Source organism: Clinocottus analis, unplaced genomic scaffold, assembly GCF_023055335.1.
Source record: "Clinocottus analis isolate CAN_PGR_092001 unplaced genomic scaffold, fCliAna1.0.p SCAF_11, whole genome shotgun sequence".
Taxonomy (NCBI): Eukaryota; Metazoa; Chordata; class Actinopteri; order Perciformes; family Cottidae; genus Clinocottus; species Clinocottus analis.
This window is the reverse complement of record NW_027175832.1, coordinates 11,741,657-11,768,022: the sequence shown is the minus strand read 5'-3', so window position 1 is coordinate 11,768,022 and position 26,366 is coordinate 11,741,657. Positions and strand designations below refer to the sequence as shown.

Here is a 26,366-nt window from a genome sequence, read left to right as displayed (position 1 = left end):
TTTGGCCTTTTGCATGTCTGTGTTCAAGAGGACATTTTCGCCCACATCGGAAAACCTGTACTTAAGGTTAGGCTCTGTTTTTCGACAGCATGAAGCTATTTCCGACAACAGCAGCCCATTCTTCCAACTCTTTGGCAACAGTTTGGTTGAGGTTTTTAGTGTGAGATGGCCTTCTGTTAAGCAAATAAAGTGTTGCACACTATAAAATGATGTGGTGATTACGTCAACGTTTTGGGAACTGTAGTTCAAGTCTCTGCAGAGGCTGCTGAGTAACAGCTAGTAACTGTCCATGGTGCTGGAAAGCAGTCTGCTCTGCAGGACTCGAGGCTGCGTCACCTCAGGCGTTTACATCCCGGTGGACAGGAAGGCTGCACGCTGACAGGTCAACTGAGAGGAGGATGTATGCCCCGCAATAGCAGATTTCGGACCAGAGCACAGTCTTTACTATGTGCTGTAACGGATCTCAGATGGTACACAAACAGCCGCGAGACCGAGAGACTGGCATTAGGAGGGAGAGAGTCGTCGAGGGAGAGAGAGGAGGATGATGTCATAGTTTTTAGTCTGTGCCATAGAACAGGCAGATGGATGCAGCCTTTCCTCCTTTTCCTCCGCTCCTGTCTCAGTCTCCATCTCCGCCCTCAACATCTGTCTCAGCACCAGGACTCAAAGAGAGACAAACCGCAGAAGCAGAACCTGTTCGGGTAGGGTGTCTGCAGACGAAGGACACAAAGCGGAACCCCCTTTCTGTCGGCTGGATGTGAGCGGACCACAAACCGGAGAATCCCAATCAAGACGTGTTATGGACCGAAATATCGGAGCAAGCTCTCGGTCAGTTCTCGTTTTTATCTCGATTCTGTATTATGAGCAGGCAGCAGTGTGAAGGAGCTAAACCTGCCCAGAAAGGAGGAGAGCCACACACAGAAGGGTGTCGACGGAGAGAGGTAGGGGGAAGCCTAGAGGAGACGAGGCTAGGAGGACCGCTGGAAAAATAAGAGAGTAACATTAATAGCGTCCAATAATGGCGGCGAAGTCGGACGGGGTCCTGAAGATGAAGAAGAGCGACGTGGCCTTCACGCCGCTGCAGAACTCCGAGCACTCCGGCTCGGTTCAGGGGCTCCACCCGGGCGCCCAGACGGACTCTGCGGGCACCGGGGACGGGGACTTCGCCAACGGCGAGTCGCGGTGCTGCGGCGGCGGTGGCGGCGGCGGGGGCTCCAACTCGACGTGCCTACGTCCGGGCAGGGAGCAGCAGAAATACACGGTGTGGGACTGCCTCTGGATCGCATCCGCGGTGGCCGTGTATCTGGCCGACGTGGGCACCGACGTGTGGCTGTCGGTCGACTACTACCTCCGCCGCGACTACTGGTGGTTCGGCCTGACGCTCTTCTTCGTGGTGCTGGGCTCCTTCTCGGTCCAGCTCTTCAGCTTCAGATGGTTCGTCCACGACTTCGGCACCGAGGACAACGCCGAATCCGCCGCCGACTGCGCCCACATGGATGGGAACAAGCTGCTGAGCGGCTCGGCCTCGCAAGGCGACGTTACTGCTCCGCACCACCCGGCCACGCCGCAGAGGCAGGCGTCGACGGCCAGCAAGAACACCACGACCAACAGCACCGCGAGCACCGCGGGGGGCGGCCGGGGCAGGAAGCGCTCCCGCTACTACTCCTTCTGCGTCTGGTTCGGCCAGTCCGTCATCCACATCCTCCAGATGGGCCAGATATGGAGGTAGGAAGTAGGCCTTGGGATGGGTAATGACGGTGTGTGTGTGTGTGTGTGTGTGTGTGTGTGTGTGTGTGTGTGTGTGTGTGTGTGTGTGTGTGTGTGTGTGTGGGGTGTTTGTTTATGTGTGTGGTAAAAAATTAATGATGTGTTTATGTGTGTGGTAAAAATAAATGAATGAGCAGAGGGCTTCTCTGACAGTAGTTGGCACTCTTGGCACCAAGGTGGCCCCAGAATGAGGCCAGCTCAAGCTGCCATCTTTGACATGGAAAGGAATGATGGCTACTCTATCTTTTACTAGAAACACAGGGAGTGGGCCCCAACCTGTCAATCCCACCTTGTGTCAAGCAGTGGATGCTGCAGATGCTGTGGGAACTTTTCTCTTTTGGTGTCATGGGAAAAAACTTACCGAACAGCCTGCGGGTGCAGACACAAATTTGAATTAATCATAATTCAAGATGCATGTTTGACGGCAGCCATTCATTAAATCTAGCTAACTATTACTGAGGTATCCTGGTGCGCATGCTGCAGAGTAACCAGCGGTGGAAGAAATGTTGGGAGCATTTTTTATGAATAACACATTATAAGCAGGATTTTGACGCATTACAATCTGCTTATCGGTTATTTGTTGCAGCTCTGATTTGTATATTAAAATTGTGCAAAATCTCCCACACTCCCAAGCTTAACTTGCATTGGAAATCTACCTGAATTGGACACTCTTTGCAACCCTGTTACTTAGTTCAACCAAAGACAAGCAGCACAAAGCAGAGTGTAGCCAGTAGCCCTCTGTCTAATTATTTCACAACACATTGACATAAAAAGTATCTGAACACTGAATCCTTTTTTTCCCCCCATTGATTTTTGCCAAAATTGCAAGTTACACACAGCAATCCAACAAAATCACACATGATAACATGACCTCAGAGTCCTCAGCCATTGCCCCGGCTGCAGCCAAAGTGTTACTGTCTGCTTGACCTGTTCTGAGCTGCACATATATATGGTAGTCAGCCTTGTGACCTTTACAGTACAGTGCGTAATACTGTACATAGTACACTAAAATACTGTACATAATACACTGTGTAATACCGTACATAGAACTAGGGTTCTCCATTTTTTCTGTCACCTGATTCCTACGGGTTAGACTGCAGCAGCCCTACTTCTGGCATGCACACATGAACCTGTACATTGACAGTTTATTATGTAATTCGTTTTTTGTTGATGAATCTTAACCGGATGTGTTCCATCAGTGGGATATGTGATGCAAATCTGCAAACCTCAGACAGAAATGTGAACATGCTTGTGAATGTGTCTAGAGTGATTCATTGCTTGTGAAAACCTATAGTTTTCACACTAACAGTAACATTAGAAACGGCTGATTACTGGAGCAAACAATAAGTTCATTGATTAACAGAATATTGTTCACCAACAAGGTTTGACAGTTAATCATTTTAAACAGGTTGCTGTCCCCACAGTATGCTTGGCTGCTTTTCTATGTTTTCTTGTTAATTTTAACTCAATATATTTTTGGGTTTTAGACAAAACAAGACATTTAACTTGGACTCTTTGTAATGGTCATTTTCACTATTTACTGACAGCTTCAAGACATATGAATTCATCACAATCAATCACTATTTTAGTAAAAGGTCTCCCTCTTAGATACATTGCTGTGAAAATTGGCTGGTCTCCCTGAAGAGGAAAGGTTGTGTATGAGTTCAGATGTCTATTTAACATATAATTGCTGATGATTTAAGGACACTACCTCATAGAAAAATGTCCATCTCTGTATTGTTATTGTTTTATGGTTATAAACACATGTGTGGCACAGATCAGAATTTGGAAGAGACAAAATTAACAATTTGACATTTTATTTGAGATTTTGTGTCTCTTAGCCCTAATTTAGTATGAAATTGCACCGTTCAGAATGTGTCTTTGCGTCCTGCCTTGAACACACACAGTCAGCGACAGATATTTTATAATCTAGACAAATAAGACCAGAATGTCAAATTCAGTGTAAATATTTGTTAAGAGTAAGTGTAAATGAGACCCATAAAGTCGATGTGGCAGCGTCACATTCTTTTTTTGTGCTTTACTGCGTTTTAGTAACACATTTGCAGCTCTGTTATTGTTAATGTGGTAACAGCTGAAGTCATTGCAATTACGCTGAAGCTGTGGTATATTTGTGTATTTCCTGAATATGATGCAAAGCAGAAACTGCTTAAAAGACTACAGAGGAAACTTATTATGTTTGCATATAATACTTGATTTCGAAGGAGAAACTACACATTCACTCGGACCGCCTCCTTGCATGAATTTACATAGCCTATAGGATTAATAGAAAATAATAGAAATGTGATCCAGTAGAAAATACTTTTCCCTCGAAACATAATTAATGTAATCAAGTTATTTTGTATATGACTGTCATTTTTAGCATACAGCAATATCAGTGCCTCAAACAGCTGAATATTGATGGCAATGGGTCTTATTTGATCAAAGGAATGCTATGTTTGTACATTACATACTGGAAATTGTCTTACTGTTTAAGTTTTACCAATTTGTTGCTACATTAAAACATTTACATTGCAATTTGTGTTAATTTTAAAGATGTCTGTTAAACAGTTTATTATTTTAATAATAAAAAAACATCCAGATGATACCTAAAGCCCAGGTATCGGTATCAGGACTGAAAGGTTTCAGGAGACGAGGCTGCCAGAGGTGCAGTTACAGAAACAAGGATTTTATTTGTTAAATGTACATAAAGACACATTCAGTAGCAAATAAAATTAGTGACACACTATGAAATTAATAAATTATTTTAATACATTTTAAGTGAGCTGCTCCAGTAAAAATACAAGAGATGACGCTACGTATAGTGAATATCGTTCATTCTTCTAATTGGACCTAACTGTTCTGAGAGCAGCTGTGTCAGTGAAGAACAGACTGTCTCTCATGGTTTCTCCATTTGTTTTCTCACTTTCATTTCATTACCTAAGAATGTTTTTTTTTTTTTTTTTACCAAACTTTAAGTTGGCAGTAAGTCAAAAATAACAGTAGATTCTCATCTGCAGGCCTACATGAGGGTTTCATTTATTTCACAGTCAAAATAATGTTCTAAATACCTTGGAATTCATAAGTCAAGAACAACCAGAAGGCATGATGCTATTTCTAGATTATGGATATGTTTATTTATTTACAATATATTCACAAATAAATCAATAAATAACACTTTTATCATCATCGCATCATCATTGGAAGGTTTTACCAGATTCAAGAGGTGATATAAATTTTTAGATTCTGTACTTTATTGATGTGAATCATAACATGAGATCAAAATTGATCAAAGAGTATTTGCAGAAATGGACTATTGATTAGTCTCACTAGCATGAGCCAATAACTACATTATCGTCAACATATTGAACTTGGAGGGTCATCATACTTTTCATTAGTTGATGTTCAGCATCTTAATAAGATATTAATGGGCATACAGCTCTCTATTCTTCATTCTTCCCAGTGGATGCCAGCTCTGTATACTATTTTTTTCTATAATCATATGTACTGTAGTTCCTTGTTTCTACCTCAACCTGCATGAATTTGAGTCAAATGTGTTTGAGTCAAATAAATCGATGCAATGTGAAAATGTTGCTTGGAGGGAAAATCTGTGACTGTATCTGTATGTAATCTTGGAAGCCATCAGTTATCGTCTGATGATAGTTCCTTGGTTTATAATAATCTTGCAAACTAGCTACACTGCATCTCCCATGTTTGGATTTTCAAACATCCAAACAAAGTTGTGGATAGTACTTGTTTTCTTTTTGTGGGGGTTTGAAAGTGGGCTGAACCGATACCAGTGGGTGGTAAGTGGGTGGTAGTTTCACCTGCCGTCACTTTGGCAATCAGATGAGAATCCTGTCCTCACTGAGGGGTTACTATCCTCCTTGCAAAACGAAATAGAGAAAAGGACCCGGGGCCAAAAGTGAGCCGAGTCAAGTCAAGCCGAACCACGCAGTGGAGATGAGGCATTAGAGTCACAGTGGAGCATTTACCAGTTAAACAGCCAGCTATTATTCTCAGAAGTTGGTGAAGACCAAACCAGAGTTAAGAAGAGAGTGATTATTATTATTAAGAAAAACATTCTGACCTTAACTCTGATGCTGGGGTTCAAGTTGGACATTTGGTTGGATGTTGTTGGTTAAGATCAGGGTGCAGAAAATGCAGTGTGTGTGTGAGTGTGTCTCTGTGTGTGTGAGGCCTATCTGTCCCCTGCATTATTCACAGTCTACTTACAAAGCAGGAGAGGAACAGTGAGGGTGTGGAGAGAGCAGCAGACTGTGATGTAATGAGACTCTCTTTTTCTCAGAAGCAGGTGGAGCTTTGTATCATTACATGTCTTCCTTACATTGCTAATAAAATAGGAAATGCTTACAATATTTACAAATATTGTATCAGAATGGGTAAAAGTCAATAAAATAATTAATTATAGAATTACCACCTCATGGTTGTCTGCCTCCACCAACGGGTAAAGTTGCAAATTACATTCACTTGTGTTCTAAATGTCTTTATTGTATCGTGGAAGACATTTGTGTGATGTCATAATTAGCATATAAATGATTGAGTTATGACCATAATGTTATCAGCTCATCATTGAGTCCTGGTAGACGTTTGTGCTAAATCTGAAGAAATTCCCTCCAGGTGTTCCTGGGATGTTGTGTTTACGAGAATGGAACAAACAGATGGACAGACAACCCAAAAAACATAATGCTGCATGAGATTAAAAAAAAAGTGACAGGAAGCAGGAAGGCACAAACCAAAATGTGGGATTGCACAGTGGTGAAAGTGGCTTGTGCAGCTCAAGGATAATTATTTGTCATTATGCAACACAGGCATGCACAACGAAATGCATTTGGCGGCCCAATAAAACCTGACAAAGCAATTTGCATTTGTGCAACATGTATTTGTACAACATTTGCATGATGAGGAATGTTAACTCGGCTCTTCTCGCTCTCCTTCTGCGGCAGTCGACTGTTTTCTGTGGCGTTTGGTGTGGCAGGCCTGGCTGGGTAGTCAGGGGGATGATCATATCAGGGTCCACTCCCCAAAAATTAATTCAATCTCCATGCTTCCTTCTCAGATGTTGGACGTTTCCCTATTGTATATTGTATATATATATGTTTTTAATTTTCAAATTGCTAAAGGGGAAGCTCTCACACCAGCAGAGTAATGATGTGTAATGCACAGCAGACTATAGGACATGTCTTTTTTTCAAATGTATGACTTCTCAGTCAACACAGATGTGTGTGGGACATGTTCTGAATGTGCAGAAAGCTTTGAACACTAGCAGAAACCCATATATTGCAGATAGCTGGCCTGAGGTCTGTAGATCTTTGGCTCTCTACTACTCACTGGCAAGGTAATGTTGACAAACACTGACTTGATCATTAGAAATATTTCTCATTGTGCGTTAAGAATACAATCAAACCTGTTCATTCTCAGATTCTCTGGGCCATTGATTACACCAGGTGTGTTCCATGTCACTGCTAAAACAACCACAGGTCATCAGAAAATCAGAGCATGTCATATGATCTAGTTGGTTTGAAGCATAGGGAGGCCTTAATGCACTGCATTGGCTGCACTTTTTATTTGAGAGTAGACAGCAGCCCAAACCTTTTAGCCACCGTTGTCCCTCAAGCTATTTTATATATATATATATATATATATATATATATATATATATATATATATATATATATATATATATCATCAGTAGACAATCTAATAGGACTGACATTCAAATACAACAGCAGGCCTGCAGGTTATGAAACTAAAATATAAGGTGCTTAGTACAGAAGTGGCCACTGTTCTTTTTCTGAAATTGCAGTTCAGATGGTTCTTCAGTAGGAAACTGGTACCTCGAGCCTCCAGCAGTGAGTTTTATGCTCAGTGTAGACAAATGATTCAGTGCCATAAATATCCTATCATGAAGAGTAGCATTGCCATGGTAATGCTGGCAGTATTGATGGCAGTGAGGGTGGTCTTGCTTTAAGGCTGAATGAGCTGCCTTTTTTCTGTAGATGTAAGGGAAGCAGTCAGAACTCCTTCAGAGTGACAGGTTAACAAGTCAATATCTGTATTTGTAGACACAAACACACACAAACAGTGAGATACGTGGCATGTTCATCTGTCCATGGACTGGCTGCAGCTTTATTGCCCTCAGCCTAAATTTCATTTTTAAATTTTTTATTAATAGTGGAATTTCATTTCACGGCCTATTGGGCTGCTACTAAATTAATTCCATGTGTCGGTGATATTTTAGAGATAGAGAATGAGACATACATGAAAATGTAGGCCAGACTGAAAAGTAATAATTAATTCACTTCATTAAATGAGCTCTCGCCTCGGGTCTGCAGAGGTAAAATTGCCGCTGAAGATGATCGCTGCTCAGGCAACGTCCATGTTGTAATCCGGTCTTTTCAAATGAAACTGCAAAGGGAAAGTATAGACTACATCAGGGGTCACCAACCTTTTTGAAACCGAGAGCTACTTTGAGGTACAAAATAATCTGAAGGGCTACTTGTTTGATACAAACTTCCTGAACAACAAAGTTGCACAGATCACCTTTTAATTATACTATATGTGAACTGTCGATCACATATCAATGTTAATTATTCCTCACAATAATTATTAACAATTTCCACAACAATGATGGTAGAAAAAACTTGTTTTTATCACTTTGTTAGAAAAATGAAAGTAAAGTTATATCCGTGTAAAAAATAACTAATATTTAGTTACTAGTAAATAGCTTATTGTGGAATTCAATAAGCTAGTTTTTTGCAAAACAAAACAGAATGAGTGCATATGTGGCTTACTGAGCTGCTTTCCTCTCCACATCTTTTATAAACTGGGTTGTAGATTTGATATGTACTCCCAATTCATGCTTAATGAGCTGAGGTCTGTTTTCTGATGGAAGACGCAACAGCAGAAAAGACCTCACGGATATCTCATAAAGATTGGCTTTTGGCGAAATGCCAAGAATCGGCGAGTCGCGCATGCGCAGAGCAGCCTGTTAACGGCGTACAGTGAACTTTTAAAATCAGCATTTCCTCTTGCTCCCAGAGACTCTCGATATAGTCAGAAACGTTGTTCATGGAGCTCCAGGCTGCAGCCTGTTTGTCTTGACCCGCATGTACATGAACTCTTATGTACTCTTATGTTAAAACTGATAGCTGTTAGCTAAAAAAAAATGTTAGCTTAAAGTAGCAAATCCCATTGAAAACAACATATTTTTCCTAGCTGTGTTTCTCTCTCTGTCCACTGTGTGCGCGCCCGTGTGTGTGTGTGTGTGTGTGTGTGTGTGTGTGTGTGTGTGTGTGTGCTCACCTGTGTGTGCGCCGTGTCCGTGTGTGTGCTCTGTGCGCGCCCGCGTTGTGGGCGGAACTCCGCTGCTTGCGATACAGAGCAGAGTTTTAACGCGACCATGGTCGGTTGATAACTTATTTTTTTTTGACGAATTTCTTTTTTTTTTTTTAGAACACGTCTCGCGGGCAACTCACGTGGTCCCTGCGGGCGACAAGTTGCCCAAGGGCACCGTGTTGGCGACCCCTGGACTATATATATATATATATATATATATATATATATATATATATATATATATATATATATATATATATATATATATATATATATATAACACAGGGTCTTTGTGTCTCCACTAACACAAAGTTCATATTTTCCCTGCATTAGAAAGATACTTTACCCACTTTGGTCATTGTAGATAAAAAAACAAATTAAGCCATGCTTTGTCTGCAACAAGATTTGAGAGACTTGTAAGTACTGAACAAGTTTAAGAAGTGTTTGATTCTGTTCCCACTGTGTGGCTTTTGTGGAAGCTAAATAAGACAGAGAGAGTGAAACCGTGGGGGTCAATGGGTAAATACATCAAATAGCTTCTCGTTTTTACTGTGTCTTTCCCCTACCGGGTAACTTGGAGAGGATCCGTGTCGGAACCTATCCTCTCACTACTGGGGTCCCTCAAGTCTCCGTCCTAGGTCCTCTCCTCTTCTCTCGTTACGCCAACTCTCTCGGCTCTGTCATCCGCTTGCATAGCTTTTCCTACCATAGCTATGCTGATGATACCCAACTGATCCTCTCATTTCCCCAATCAGAAACACAGGTAGCAGCACGCCACTCTGCCGGTTTGACTGATATCTCTCAGTGGATGTCCGCACACCACCCTGACAAGACTGAAGTACTCTTCCTTCCAGGAAAAGTCTCTCCCACCCACGACCTTACTATTCAATTCAACAACTTTGTGTTGGCCGCGACCCCGACTGACAAGAACCTCGGTGTGACTCTCGACCAGTGGCGTATAGCAGTGAAACCCCCGCCCTCCTGTAATTTTCTCTATATCGCCAGATCACAATACGTCATTTAAGGTTCTCTTTCGTATAGAACAGGTCTACACCTTGTTCTGTTATTAAACAAACTAAACGGCCGTATTTTATTGATCGGATCTACACGACAGCTTGTCATTTCTGTCTATACGTGGTCGCGCGTAAACACTTCTCCTCTGCGCTCTGTATCGTGCACGGTGTTGTTCCGCCCCGATGCGCAGAGACATGTGCGCGCACACAGGTGAGTGCTGAGCACCAAGCAGCAGGCATAGAGCATAGAAAAATACGTCGCGTGACAAGCAGACAACTATATCTGCGTTTTAAACGCTCCCAGGTAGAAGATGGCAACAGTAGCTCTCCTGCAAGAAGCACCGGAGCAGCTCTCTGAACCCGTAGCAGCTCTCCTGCTCCAAGTGAAGTCATCTTTTTTGCTGTTCTATCTCTCAAAACCGGAAAAAGATCTCATCTCATCATGGAGCAGTAACTGAAAGCAGCCTTATGAAGTCTACAACAACGTTTTAAAAAGATGTGTAGAGGAAAGCAGCTCACTGCAGCCACTAACACTAATACTAAATAATACTAACACTAAATGAGCTATTTAGTACTAAGTACATATAATTTATTTTTTTGCACAGATGATTGCAATTTTTTTCTTCTTTTTTTGTGGTCCGACAGGGCAATTTGGTTTAATTGAAAATTGTTATTGTCCTTTATTCTGTTATTTATAAAAGCACAGATGGAGTCACAAAATGATGTTATTTACAGAAATAGCAATGCTTTTGGTGTTTGTCATTGTCGGTGTCATCGAGGACCCCCCCCCTGAAGATCTAAACCTCGGGGAAACACTGTATAGTAACAAAGTATAAATACTATGTTAGTGTACTAAAGTATTTTTTTGGGATATCTGTACTCTACTATTTATATTTCGTTTTTTTATACTTTATTTTTCGAAGAAACAAAGATACAATGAGACAAACATACATACATGGAACAAAAAGTTGGTCACAGGTCTATACATTCATACTGATGCTACACTGATGAAAACAAATGCCAATCCACCCAATAACAGATCAGTGATTGTGAGATCACAAACACAATCCATTTTTCCCAATACTTCAAAAATGTATTAAACCGTAGAGTCAGCGAGAGAGCCATTCTATCCATATTTTGAACATCAGTTACAATATCTGTCTAGTCAGTCTCTGTTGGAGGCTCGGCCCGCAGCCATTTTCTTGTTGGAGCTTTCTTGCTGGCTACTAGTAATATCTTTAACAAATATTTGTCTTGCACCAAAAAGTGATCTGTGATATTGCCCGAATAAACTGTAGAAAAAGAACAGTCAAATCCATCTCCAAAAACAGTCCGTCTTACTTCAGTATGGCTGAATGGCTGGGCAGCTCCAGAATATATGGCAATGATCCGCCAGCTGTTCTCCACATTCCCTCTGACATAGACTCCTTCCTGCCGCACCTGTTCGTGCACATTTTAATTTGGGGGTCATGAAATATCTAATCAGATTCCGCCAACAGAATTCCCTCCAGAGACCCGAGCCGTTGGAAGTGGACTGCACAGAGCACATATTTGACCAGTCCTCTGAAACGAGAAGTCCAGATTCTTTCTCCTATTTTAATCTAACCTTATATGTTGAGTGTTTTCTACTGGATTGAATACTTGAGTATAATTTTGAAATAAGTTTCCAGTTGTCCATAGTTTTATATATGTCATTAAATATATCAATTAAATCAGCATCACATTTCTCCTTTGTTTTAATCAAAGTAGGTCCTGGTTTGTAAATATTTTTAAAAAATCTAGTTATTCTAAACCAGGGGTGTCAAACTCGTTTTAGTAAAGTGCCACATGCTGCCCATTTTGATCTCAAGTGGGCCGGACCAGAAAAATCACAGCAAAAAAACGCATAATTAACGACAATGTTTCTGACAATGATCCGGCCCGCAGGCTCTATGTTTGACACCCTTGTTCTAAACCATACGTCTCTGAAATTTTCTGAAAGCTATCCAGTTCTCCCTGTGGTGAAATTGAACAGTAAGAAGTGATGCCAATTCTGTGCCAATGTTTAAACATCCCGTCAATCCTTGCCGGCTTAGAGTCCGGATCAAATGCGACCCATCTCAACAGTCTACACAAGGGGTGTCAAACTCATTTTCACACCAGGCCACACCAGCATCATGGTCTCCTTCAAAGGGCAGGTTATAACTGTAACAATAAAATGTAATACATGTAATTACTACCGAACATATTGTTAAATAACTGTCTTTGTATTTGATTATTGTTTATTCAAGTTTATAAACATTGTACATGCATTTATATCAATGTAAAAATAGATGTAAGCAAATGTCTCTGTTACTACGACATAAATCCATTCAAGTTAGGGTTATGAAACCCACATTACTCTATAAAAAATCAACCTCAAATCAGAAGAGAAAGATCAAGCGCATGTTATTATATTAATTTTGTTGAAAGATTTTTTTTGTCACAAATGAAAAAGACATAACTGACCAAATTATTAAAATAAAAAAAGACATAATTTTTGAACGAGCCATAATGCAATTCTATATGGATCAAGCATTTGCACCAGTTTTGGGAGGCTCTATAGAGGCACACGTCTGCATTTCTTTGCTGCAAAATCTCTAATTAGGTCATCATATGAGCTTCTGAGCCACTTCACCATTGATGCTGGTGACAGCAAGACCACTTAGACGTCCCTGCCCCATTGTTGAACGCAGGTATGTTTTAATGAGCTTTAGTTTTGAACAACAAAGTGCCAGGCTCCAGGGCACAGATTACACTTAACTGTTATATTTTTCTTTATTCACAGATACATATAAAAAAGGCTGTGATTGGAATATGGTACAGGACTGGAGATGTCCGGCGCGCGGCATGTATTTGTCGCGGCGCGTATTTGTTGTCGTCGTCTCCCCCCGTCCCCGTCTCCCCTCGTTCCCCCTCCCCAGTCAACGGCTCCCAGTGATATATATCGCTCTTGCCTGTCTTCAAAACTTTAGAGCCCTGCTAACATTAGCAATAAAGTCAGCTAGTTCAAGGTGTATGCATAACCCTTACATTAGCAGCGCACATTCTCCGTATTTAACAATGATTAAGCATCGACTTACCTGAAAGAGATGCACGGACATCTCACAGTTTCTGTCTTTTTCTTTTTTCTGACCCTGACTCCCATTGCAACATCGTCACTTTTTTTATGCAATTAAATATATCTCTTGTTTTGCCTGTTTTGTGATATACACATGCCTAAAAGGTGCCTAATATTTCTATACTAATATCGACATTATAATTATTAAAACTGTGATGATTTTTTGTTGCATATTTTTTGGTGAAATCTGTTTAGCATGTCTTTCTGAGGGGTGTAGTTATAACTTAGAGTTTGTGTTTTTGCATGTTTAATTTATATCCAGAGTGGGTTCGAAAATCATTTAACAAGAACATTAGTCTAGGAATGTTAACCTCTGGTGTCGTAATAAAGAGCAAAACATCATCTGCATATAGACAAATCTTATGCTCTAAACCTTTAACCATGACTCCTTTTATCACCTCATCATCCTTGATTAACTGTGCCATAGGCTCTAAAAATAAAGCAGACGGCTTTATTTTTAGAGCCAAGTTGACAACCTGGGAGAGGTGTCCATTAATCTTTATTCTGGTGTTTGGTGAGGAGTATAGATTTCTGATACAGTTAATAAAATCATCCTTAAAACCAAATCTTCCCAATGCCAAGTACAGATATTTCCAGCGAACCGAGTCGAAAACCTTTTCCGCATCCTAAACTAATCACTGTGGCTCCAATATTCCCCTTAATCACATGATCGACAACGTATAGCACCCGTCTAATATTATTCTGTGTCTGTCTTTCACGTACAAAACCAGTTTGGTCTGGATCCACTAGTTCTACTATTATATGCTCTGACCTTTTTACTAATATTGACACATACAACTTGTAGTCTATATTGAGTACAGAGATTGGCCTATATGAGCTACATTCTTTTCTGTCCTCCTCCTCTTTAGGAATAACCGAAATGGTTGCTTCCTTCTATGTACCTGGTGGTTCACCTTTTTTAAGTGTATAGTTAAAGCAATCAAAAAGCTTAGGCACTATTTGATCCTTAAAGGTCTCGTACCACTCGGCTGGGTGCTTTATTAGCATTTCATCTAGAAATGGCTTTCCCTATTTCCCCCATTGTAATGCCTGCCATCAAGACTTTATTCTGTTCTTCACCTATGGACGGTAGATCTAATGACTCCAGAAATGAATATATTTCCTGTGGGCTAGTAGTATTTGGTTCCTTATATAAGTCTCTATAGTAATTTTCTAAAATATGTTAAATATCCTCTAATTTATGGCATACTTTTTTAGTTCCAGGGTCCCTAATTTCATATATGGAGCTGTCTGCTTGTTGTTTCCTTAACCTCCATCCCAGAAGCTTCAAGGCCCTTGGTCCATTCTCATAATATCTCTGCTTTGCAAATTTGGCTTTTTTCTCTAGTTCTAGTCGCATAGTTTGTTTATTTCTTTTTTGACATCTCTTATGTGATTTAGAATATAAGGTTCCTTACTTTCGATTTGCACCCTCTCCAAAACATTAGAATTCTCTTCTACAACCGACAGCTTTTTATAATTTTCCTTTTTCCTGTGTGTGGTCAATGCTATGAGCCTTCCTCTGAACACTGCTTTTGCAGCATCCCACAAAACAATTGGCGATACTTCTCCATTATTGATATTGTCCATATAATCTTTACGTTCTTTTTGCACATATTCGTTGCATGTCTTGTAATTCAAGATGCTTGCATTAAGTCAGCACAACGTGTTTTTCTTTTTATTATCCAGATGCACAGTTAAATAAATAGCAGAGTGGTCAAATATGTCTCTGGCCCCTATCCTACAATCTTTAAGTCTGTGTCTGTCTGAGTTGTAAGTAAAAAAAAAAAGGAAATTCTTGAGTATAAACCCTTACTTGCTGAATAGAATGTGAATTGTTTTTCTTTTGGGTGGAAGTCCCTCCATACATAAATCAGTCCGAGCTCCATCAACAATTTTTTGTTATCCTGGCATTAGGAGTTAACCTCTTAAATGTATTAGAGGATTCATGTTTAGGTTGTAACTGAATGTTCCAAACTCAGATCAAAAATTTCCCTAATACAAGAATTATCCTGCCTTTGTGGAATATACACATTGACTAATGTGACTTCTTTCTGGTCAAGAAGTCACATTAGGCGTGCTTTGCTGTTTTATTCCGCTCTTCTTAAGAAATGACCATCATATCCTGAAGGAGACACAATTTCAGTTCAAAACGGTGTGCCTTGTGATTATTGTACTGTATTGTGTTAGGACTGTTCTCATGTGTTTCTGTCGATACATCGGGTTGTGGGCACGTTTTCATTGACACACTCTTGTGAATAATCTCCTTTAGCTTTTTCGCCGAGCAAAAATCAATGTCTTTCACTTGCGCAAAAGGAACTGTGGATGGAAACTTGGAAGGAAGCCATGAACATGGCAACTTCGTCGGGCGATGTCTGCCTTTACTTAGTGTTTCATTCCTAGGTAAAATAAAACGCTGGCTATGTGGGAACAGTACTCAGCAAGGCCAGCCAAACAGTCACTGCTGGTCCACCTGAATGAGCGCTGGAAGCGGCTTCATCCAGACACTCATCCTGGAGCCGGAGCTGTGCGACTACGGATATTATGAACCCAGACACGGGGCGTTTGATGTTCCGACATTTGTGGTATTTCCACAACAATCTGTTAATGTCCCATGGTCAATAGCGGAAATGAAAACAGTTTTACAGGGACGTGACCGGGCTATGTGCTGGTAACTAGGGGTAACGGGGCTCAAATCGTGTTGCCTTTCCGCCGCAACTGGTTGCAAAAGAGCGAATTAAAACCACTTAAAGTGTCGAGCGAGTAAAATCAGGCAAAAAAGCCTGATTACCTCTGAAATAATCTCTATTGGTGTGAAATAACCTCTATTGGCGTGAACACGGCATAAGCCTGCAGACTTTTATACGCCTTGAAACTTTCCTGTGTGTAAAAACTTCTCTCCAGTACTAAGTACGACGCCAGATCCTTTGCCTCCTTTGGTGGCAGGCGATCCGCGTCTAACTGGTCAGCTTGAATCAAAAAAGGCAGAAGGACATGCGCAAGCAGGGCTCTCGCATCATCAGACAGCGGATCGGACACGCTAAGTCAACTTCTTCTGACATTTAATACGTGGATCTCAATGCAATGTTTCCCTTTTCATCTTTGCAATTACCTTACCCCTCTTAATTGAATTGTGTAAGCCGTTTACATTTAGGGTAATCACCCTATATTCCTGACATTGCATTTAAACCCACACTGAATACAAGACAAAACTGTCATGGTCCCTGCTGTGCTCCTCTCCCCTTCTGTTTTCCTGCCTGTTATCCCTCTGTGTTTTTCCTTTTGTTCTCAGTTTGCCCTGTGTGGGTGTGTCTGCCTGGGCGTGGCCTTCCCGTCCTGCTGCCAATTTACCAACACACCTGCAACCCGTTTCCCTTATCAACCTCACAGTATATTACCCCAGTTCTCTCTCCACTAGATCGTCAGTTCACACTCCCGGAATGACAGCCGCGGCGTCTTTGGATTTCAGTATTGTTTTGTGCGTAACTTGTGCTTTCCCAGCCCCTAAGCTCCCCGGAACTCTCTGGAGGAACTGCCCAGCCTTCCCCCAACCAGCCCCCAGCCCGCAGAGGACACCCGCAAGAGTCCTACGACTCTCTGGCTTGAAAATAAATTTCATTGTCTATCACTCCTGCTACTTGTGTTTGCTTTTGGGTCCAGCCTTGCAATACCATGACAAAAACAAGCAAATAACACAACATAACACAAAATTCAGGTGGACCTCCATTTTGAAGTAGAAAACCATTTCTTTTGTGGGGGGAGTAGTCGGGCCCCCTTCAGGGAAACCTATAATACCCCTACCTAGTGAGTGAATTTTGTGCACTTTGTGTGTTACCAGATCCTTTACCCATATTCGGTCAACTATATTCACTCTATAAGCTAAGGGCGAGCCAACACAATTCAAAGAAAAAATAATAAAATGAAATTATATTCAGTATAGGAAAAATAAATTCCTCTTAGTGCGGTGGGTGAAGTTTAAAGGGAAGCAACAGTCTTTACGTTAACATAACAAGGGCATACAGTTTCATCCCTTAAAACAAATGTCATTAATAAATGTCCTTAACTGGGCAGTAATCTTGCTTACCTGATTCTTTGCCATTTAATATGAAAAAACGTGTGTCAGTCTGTTACCTCCCGTTCGATCTGTCTCTTTATTTTGGCCGTTGAAAACCTCGCAGCTTCTCCTTAATCCACTCTTGGCAGGTCTGTCGGCTGAATGTAGTCCCTGCTCACTGTCGGGTCCTCTTTGCCTTCTCCGGGATCCCAGACTCATCAGCTGACTTCTCCAACTCGACAGAGATTCCCCTGGTCTTTAAATCCCGTGCCGCATCTGCCGCGCTCCCGTAGGTTATCGGCCCACTGTTGAAGAAGACTCGTAGCTTGGCTGGCAGTGGTGTTTGAAAAAATTCTCCTTATTTGCGCATACTCCTTCCTCTTTGCCAAAGTTTCAGCGGGGTAGTCATGGTCAAAGTAGATCCTCCTGTCAGTGTGGTAGATCTCCTTCTTCTTCCATGCAAACTGCTGAATATTGTCTCGCTCAGTCCCCTCTGGGATGCCATAAATGTGAAGATTGTTCCGCCTTGAGCGTGCTTCCATGTCCGTAAGCTTCATCTGTAAACGTTCCTGAGTTTGTAGTGAGCTACTCAGCACCTCCTGGAAGTCCACGTTCCACTCTTCTAGGTCTTCTATGCACGTCTCTGCTTCACCCAGCTGTAGTTTTGAGGTCGGCTACCACTTCGTCCAGCTTTTGTTGAATTTGCTTTCGTATGTCAGTTAGCTCCTCTTTCAAATCTTCTCTGATGTTACCTCCCATGATGTTACCTCCCCGATGTTACCTTCCAAGTCAACCACTGCTAGCGTTAGCTCTCCATTTTGGCTGCGCCCGCCATGACACTCTCGACGTTCGTCCGTGATGTCGCTGTCGCCTCTTCAGTCGCTGTTTTATCAGTTTTATCCACTTTCCCCATATGGCTTCCCCTTGCTCTTCTTGTCCCCTTCCATTATTATTGAGCACAAGTTTTAAAAGTCACATGTTTTTAAAATGGGAATAAACTTCTACCGACCGGGAGGTGTTCGATATTGAGACCGATATTGGGTAATGTGGTGGAATACAGACTCCACCAAGCAGGTTTGGAGAATCACAACATTATGCATTTGCCTCAACATCCTCAAGTCCAGCGCCCCCAAATCTTTATGGGCCATGGACCGGTAACATAAAGACAATATTAACACGGACCGGGTCCAATATCAGGGTGACGGGAGACAATGACACCCAACGTGTGTTCTTCATGTCCATTGTACTCCTTAACTTAAACCTTGTTGTCCAGTCTACACCGTGACTTAAACCTTATTGTGCAGTCTACTACTTAACTTATAACCCGCTGTACACAGACAGGATGTTGGAATGGAAGCAGAGTTTTTGTGCATTTTTGTACAATATTTAATTGGTTTTTAATCTAGAACACCGGCAGAGTTCAGTTTCATTTCTTCAACCTCCTGATATGTGTCAAAAGGTTCAGTTTGATGTACCGCACAGACGCATATATCCGGTCATTTTTGAAAATAAAACATCTTTCCGAATTTTTTTCTCCTTTCATTCTTTCTGTGCGGCCCGGTACCAAGATACCCACAGACCGGTACCGGGCGGACTTATAAAAGCACGGTTACAACTCCATCATACCGTAATATGGCTTTTTAGAGAATTATTATGATAAATTCAAAGTAGATGCAAAAGTATACATATGTACTATATATTATGTTGAACATTGCTGTTCCTGGATGGATCAAAGCCAACACAATTATTTTCAACACAACTCATTGTCCTTGGCCATGGTGACCACAGCACTCAAAAGAATAAATTTAATGATTCTCAAAATTCTAAACGTTTGCTTTTTTATTAACAGCATTTACTTGTACTTTTACTTTCAATACTTAAGTACATTTTATAACAGAAATAATAGTACAGAAAATATCAAATACTTTAAGATTTTTACTCAAGTAGTATTCTTATAGGTGACTTTCACTTTTATTTGAGTCATTTTCCAATAAGGTATCTTTACTTTTACTCAAGTATGGCTTTTGAGTAATTTCTACCACTGCTCTCGACAGTCAACTCTCCCTGGCTGCTAACACTACCGCAACAACACATTCCTGTAGGTACATGCTGTACAACATCAGGAGAATACGTCCCCTTCTCACTCAGAAGGTGGCACAGGTTCATGTCCATGGTCTGATTATATCGCGCCTTGACTACTGTAACTCCCTCCTGGTAGGTCTACCTGCTAACGCCATTCAACCTCTACTGCTCATCCAGAACGCAGCAGCTCGACTGGTCTTTAACCTCCCGAAAATTCACCCAGACTACTCCGCTCCTCTGTGCCCTTCACTGGTTACCGGTGGCCGCCCGCATCTGCTTTAAAACATTGGTACTGGCGTACCGTGCTATGAACAGTTCAGATGGTGAAACTGTACACATGCTCGTTCACTCCACTCAGCTTCTGCCAATCGGCTTGTAGCTCCGTCACTCACTCAGCTCAACACTCAACAAAGTCACGACTGTTTGCTGTCCTGGCTCCTCAATGGTGGAATGAGTTCCTGATTGACATCAGGACAGCAGAAAGTGACAACATTTTCCGTCGCAAACTAAAAATACATCTTTTTCGACTACACCTTGAATAAGGAAGATAGTGCACTCGTAGCACTTAAATGTCACTTACTGACAGCATTTTGTCGTTTATTGAAGAAATTGTACTTTCCTGATTCTTCTTGTTTTGAGTTTGTACTCACGGTTGAATGCACATACTGTAAGTCGCGTTGGATAAAAGCGTCAGCTAAATTAAATGTGATGTGATGTAATGTAATCATGGCTGTCTGGAGCCGGTCCTGCCTCCTCCCATAGCGGGATGCCCCTACACTCAGCCTCCTTCTGCTGACATAGATCGTGGTTATCTGGATCGTGGACCATGCCTACTACTCTTCATATTCATGTCATATTTATATAATGGGCTGTAACTCTGTTACGTTGCTCATTCTGTACACATGCCATCTATTGCTTTTGTCCATCCGGGGAGAGGAATCCTCTCTGTTCCTCTCCTGAAGGTTTCTTCCCTTTTTCCCTGTGAAGAGTTTTTTACTATCTTTATTTGGGGGAGTTTTTCCTGATACGATGTGAGGTCCCGGGATAGGGATATCATATGTGTACAAATTGTACAGATTGTAATGCCCTCCAAGACAAATTTGTATTTGTGCAAAAACAGTTATACACGAAGATAAGCTGAGAGCCACACAGAGTGTCACAGTCACAGTGTTGGTTTCTTCAGAGAGTTGGTGGTAAGAACGGGTATACCTGTATCCCTGTTAGTGTGTTGGTCTGCTGCAGCTGCATGTGTTGTCGGCCTCCTGATGGTGTATGGATACTTTACAGTACATGTGGTTCATTATTGCCTACCAGCATTCATTTTTATTATTCTTAAATTTTATTAATTACACGGGTGATGAGCTCTTTTCTGATCCAAAGGCTTTATACAATTAGAAATAAGAGTTCCAAAAGATTCTTCCTGAAAGGCTTTTCAGAACCAAATGCTTTGAAGGTTTTTTGAAGCTTAGTTCTTAAAAGAACATTGAAGTGAAACAGCTGTCAACTAGCAACTTGTAGAAGATTCTCATATACAGATAAACACAGATATACAGGTAGACAGGCAGGTATGCCGTCAAAAAAAAGAAATATACACTTTTATTAATTCATTCTTCTCTACATTTGACCCATCCTTGATGAAGAAGCAGTGGGATGCCCTGTGAGGCGCCTGGGGATCAACGAGGGGTTAAGTGTCGTGCTCAGAGACACTTCGACGTGTGAACTGTGGGGGGACTGGGGATCGAACCGGTTACCTTGTGGTAATGGGACGACCACTCATCCCCCTGAACTAGAGTCACCCCTAAATAATTAGAATGAAATGATCTGACGGGCTTATTATTTCTCAATGTTTTTGTCAGTGCAATTGGTTTAGTGGTTGCTCTTGGGATTTAAAAAGAGTTTTAACAAATATAGCAAAAAACATCTTCAATACATAATAACTTAAACCATGACCGCATTAACAACAACAGGCATATCTTTGCTGTGTGTATCAGATTTTTGTGTTCCCTGGAAACAGCTGCTTGCAGCAGGTTACTATATTCTGTTATTTTTTGTTGTGTTTTCTCTATTTACAGTGTTTTTCTGCACATGTCAAAGTGGTCAAGATGTTTTCTTATTTTGAGCTCGCAACCCAGAACGACTTAGGATGTATGTTGAGCCTGACTTTTATATATATAGGCAGGCAACATTTGCGCATAACTATCAGTACACCTCTGCAGCCATTTGTGTTTTATATATCGATATAAGTAGAAGGCTGTTGAAGAGACAGATACATTTGACAAAGACTTCAGTACCTTTCTCCCTTTTCGTGCACTGTTACATGTAAAGTGGATGCTGAAGCATGATATTTTCCCTCCATGTCCTTCAGGTATTTTCACACCATCTACCTGGGCGTTCGGAGTCGTCAGAGTGCTGAGACTGAGCGCTGGCGTTACTACTGGAGGATGGTCTATGAGTTTGCAGATGTGAGCATGCTGCATCTGCTGGCGACCTTTCTGGAGAGCGCGCCACAACTGGTGCTGCAGCTGTGTATCATTATACAGACACACAAGCTCCAGGCTGTGCAAGGTAACACACTCACTTACACACAAGCACACTTAGAAACCCTAATCTGTTAGGGGTAGAGAGTGTTGTGTACTTCGAGGAGTTCAATGTTATTTCACATGGGCCTGTGCTCCACAAACTACACCCTCGGGGTGTAGAGTAGACTGCATCCCTCTTAACTTAACGTAAACCTAACTCTACCCTGAACCTTAAAGCCAAATCTTAACCTTCAAACAGTCCTTTGAAGTAATGAAAACCAGCCAAGAGAAAAGCCTCCTGTGCATCCAGCAGCAGGATGTCAACTTGAATCACTTCTAAAATACCTTAGACTCTACCTGGATGACGGACTAGAGTGGGCTGGGAACATGGGGACCCTCGACAAAATGGGTCAGAGCTAGCTCTATTTCAGAGGCTGAAGAGAGACACTAACAAGTTGTGCTGTTCGGCTCAAACCCAATGTTGACTTTGGGGCATGCAGTTTGCCTACCCCTGCTTTAGTAAAACAGAGCCAACAAAACCAGGAAAAAGTTAGAAAAAGTTATAATATATATATATATATATATATATATATATATATATATATATATATATATATATATATATATATATTATGCGTCGCCACGCCCCACTCCGCAGCGTCAGTTTTCAGACGACTATGTTCGAATGGGCTGTGAAAGCGGAATGAGCTGTAAATCCTGCTGCAGCAGTGTCTGCACGGACGCAGCGGCCTGAATGACGGGCAGCGCAAGAGGACTCATAGCGCGCATTAGAGAAGAAGATCCCGACGTGAAGTGGACTGTGTCATACACAGGGAAGCACTGGCCTGCAAGAAAATGAGCCATGTGTTACATGATGTTTTGAACGACAGCGTCAAAGCGATCAACTTCATAAAGTCAAGACCATGCAGTGCACGCCTGTTTCACTGCCTCTATGAAAACACAGCTGAACACACAACACTGCACACAGTGCGCTGGCTCAATACTTAACTGATGGAATTACGATCTTAAGTACACACCTTTCTGATCGAGCACATCTCTCCTCATGCCAACTTGTTCCAGGACACAGACTGGCTTGCAAACCTGTGCTATCTGGCAGATATATTCAGCAAACTGAACAAACTGAATGTGTCTCTGCAGGGCAAGGAGACCAGCTTTTTAAACCTGTATGACGAGGTAGGTGGCTTCCTGAAGAAAGCAGAACTGTGGAGAAAGTCTTCTGCAGAGGGAGATTTCACCTGCTTTCCTCAGGTGGAGGATTTTCTCTCTAATGAGGATCTAAGCCTGAAGAAGAGCTTGATGACAAGCCCTGCCACCAAGAAAATTTCTCTCTAAAATGTAAATGCGAAAGCATTCAGTTCAATGCAACATTAATTATTGACAGTTTAATAAATCCAACACTGATGGCACAGCGCTGTGTAGTAGTACTTTTTTTTTTTCTTTACCAAAAATGATTTGAGCTAGTTAGGGGGTACTTGGCTGAAAAAAAAATTGACGGAGGGCACATCACTGAAAAAGGGTTGAAGACCACTGACAAAGAGGAAGACCGTTTAAAATGTGATTGGATAAAAATGCTTTTAAACAGGTCCCAAGAAGCTATACAAGAGGCCTGAAGGAGCAGAGAAACAGATAAAGGCAGCTGTGACATGAGAAAATAAGCTAACAGGGACAAATAATTAGAATACATGTAGTGTATTTGTGAAAAACAATTACATTATATAAAAAAGCTCTAACTTTTAATTAAAAAAAAACAAAAATTATAAAAATGATGTAAAAGTGAAAGTTATACATTTTGAAATGGTTGTCTTCTAAGCACCTTAAGGCTACCCATTCACCATCTTTGTTGTGTAGCAGATAGATGTCTGCTTTTGTGTGTTGTGTTGCTTTGAGTGAGAAGCCCACTTGATAGGCATCACACACAAGAGCCATTTATAGCTCTTCATTCTGCTCTGAGTATATATACTTACTGAAGGTATATTATAATTCATAAGGCTCATATCATACAGACACATTGTTAAAGTGGAACATGAGCAAATATAGTGTAAAACTGTATCTAAAATATAGTAAAGCAGTATTGAATGTGATGAAAACGGTATTAAAAAAGTTATTCAATCGAATGATTTCACCTACATCGACCCAATTTTATTTCATATTTAAAAAATAAAAAGAACAGATGGGTAAATACTATTAACAGGCAAGCTTATCTGCATTAGGGCATTCTACTAAATATAAACTCCCGTACAAGTCGACACCTTAATCATTTGACTATTGCAAGCTGATTATTTACCCACAAGACTAGCATAAGTAAAAACCCTGTTAAAGCCGCACAAAGCCGAATATCTTCACAAACTCTGCCGAGTTACTCTGTTTAATATCAAAATTTCAAGTTACTTATGCTATAGGCTTCACCAAAAGGTTCCTTAGATCGTCGGTGTTTAACAGTATTACAATATAAAAGAAAGTCTACGCATTCAGAGCAAATCTATGATTGAGGCATTGTCTCCACACATCTCTCAACATAGCGATAGATGAGCCTGCAGCTAGCGGCTAACATTACTCCTACCATATTAATGTTCAGAATAGTGACTAGAAAACCTTTATGTTCAGACCAAATGACAGGTATCAGGTATAATTTCCAAACTGTCTGATCCAACAGAACTGCTTTCTCTGTGACGTTCCTGCTTACCGAGCATACGCAATACCGCAGTGAGTTGTGCTCTCCCTTGCAGAGCAGCAAATTGGTCAAAAGCTAGATTCCTTGAATAATTCACTAATATACACCACTACGTCCGAGTACTAGATAGTACTGCATATTCATAACAATTTACAATGCCTTACACTGTAAATAAGGAATGTATATGTGTAAAATGTCATATTTAAGAAAGGATATAAACTATAAGAAGAAGCCTTGTGATATTGTGTGTTGTAACATAGGGAAAGTCACATTTAGTTTAGTTAGTGTGTTAACGTTGGACATGTTTAGTTATGCCAGGAATGTGAAATCAAGAGGAGCTCACAGTTCTGCTCAAAATGGGTGCCGTGCGAGGTACCGCTCGACTCAGAAAAACAATATCTCCAGAAGAGGAAACTTGCGTTTAGTTACACAGGGGAGTGGAGTGATGATACCCATGTACCAGGAAACAAAGCCTGTTGGGGTACCACCTCTAAGCCAGCACAAACGCTGCCTCCACCTCTGTTAAACTTATAATTATTTGCACGATGTATAGCTAAGCCAATGAGAGACCCAATATATTGAACTATATCATCAAATGTATTACACAAATTGTGCATAATTTGAATGCGTGGTCTGTGGACGCTGTGCTTTGTGCTCCCTTGTACACACTGCATCACCATTAACTTTTTATTAAATCTGTTTTATTATAACTTACTGAATCCGGAAGTTTTCTTCGAGTCTACCACCCAAAGATCTTTGAACTTAAAACAGTACGTTACCTATAAGTAATGTTATCCGACCGCAAGACAGGACTTTACTCAACCTATGATGCTTCTTACAATTTTTTACTGATCAGAAGCGAGGCAACAATGTGGGCATGCAGACTTTCAATAAGCAGTTAAACTATATTTCTTTTTTTAAAAGTAAAAACGTAAAACATTTTGACATAAAACAAATTTTAAAGTTGTTTTGTAATGTTACAATACAATTTTAATCTAATAAAACAATTAAAATAAAATATTCTAAGTGAAAATTTCCCCTGCTTGCAGCATTGTTACTAAACTAGGGTAAACACAATACCCTGTAATAGATGCGCAGAGATTAAGCATTTAAGCATGTTTTCCAAAATGTTTGTGTTTCTATACTGTACTGATGTGGCACTGGAATCAAATTGTTGTGTCTCTGTGTGCCTGACTGTTGCAGGTATGACAGCTGCAGCCTCCCTTGTCTCTCTGGCCTGGGCCCTGGCCTCCTACCAGAAGGCCTTGAGAGAGTCTCGGGATGACAAGAAGCCCATTAGCTATCTGGCTGTGATCATCCAGTTCTGTTGGCATTTCTTCACTATTGCTGCGAGGGTCATCACCTTTGCCCTGTTTGCCTCAGTGTTCCAACTCTACTTTGGCATCTTCATTGTCCTGCACTGGTGCATCATGACCTTCTGGATTGTCCACTGCGAGACAGACTTCTGCATCAGCAAGTGGGAGGAGATTGTGTTTGACATGGTGGTCGGCATAATTTACATTTTCACCTGGTTTAACGTCAAAGAGGGACGGACAAGGTGACACTCAACTCTATTCAGTGTTATCTAGACTTCTGAAGAAATACATTTTGTTCAGTGGCTTGATCTAGGCTGAATTTTGGGATTCAACTTATTTATAGAAGTAACCTTTTTGAGCTGCACCTTTTGTATTCCAGTATATACTACCAAATGGGCTTTTATAGCAGGTTTTAGCAGGAAAATATA

At 41.1% G+C, this 26,366-nt stretch overlaps 1 protein-coding gene across 2 annotated transcripts in view; it reads left to right on the top strand.

The window, feature by feature from the left end:
• Positions 1-306: 306 nt before the first annotated feature.
• xkr4 (XK related 4) overlaps positions 307-26,366 on the top strand; it is a 28,506-nt gene continuing 2,446 nt past the window's right edge. The window contains exons 1-3 of one of the 2 annotated variants that reach the window (XM_068568848.1): positions 307-1,725; positions 21,777-21,976; positions 25,826-26,180. In XM_068568848.1, the coding sequence (XP_068424949.1) occupies positions 1,019-1,725; positions 21,777-21,976; positions 25,826-26,180 (1,262 nt within the window). In that variant the 5' untranslated portion in view covers positions 307-1,018. The remainder of the gene's footprint in view (positions 1,726-21,776; positions 21,977-25,825; positions 26,181-26,366) is intronic. The other variant, XM_068568856.1, reaches the window with a different exon arrangement.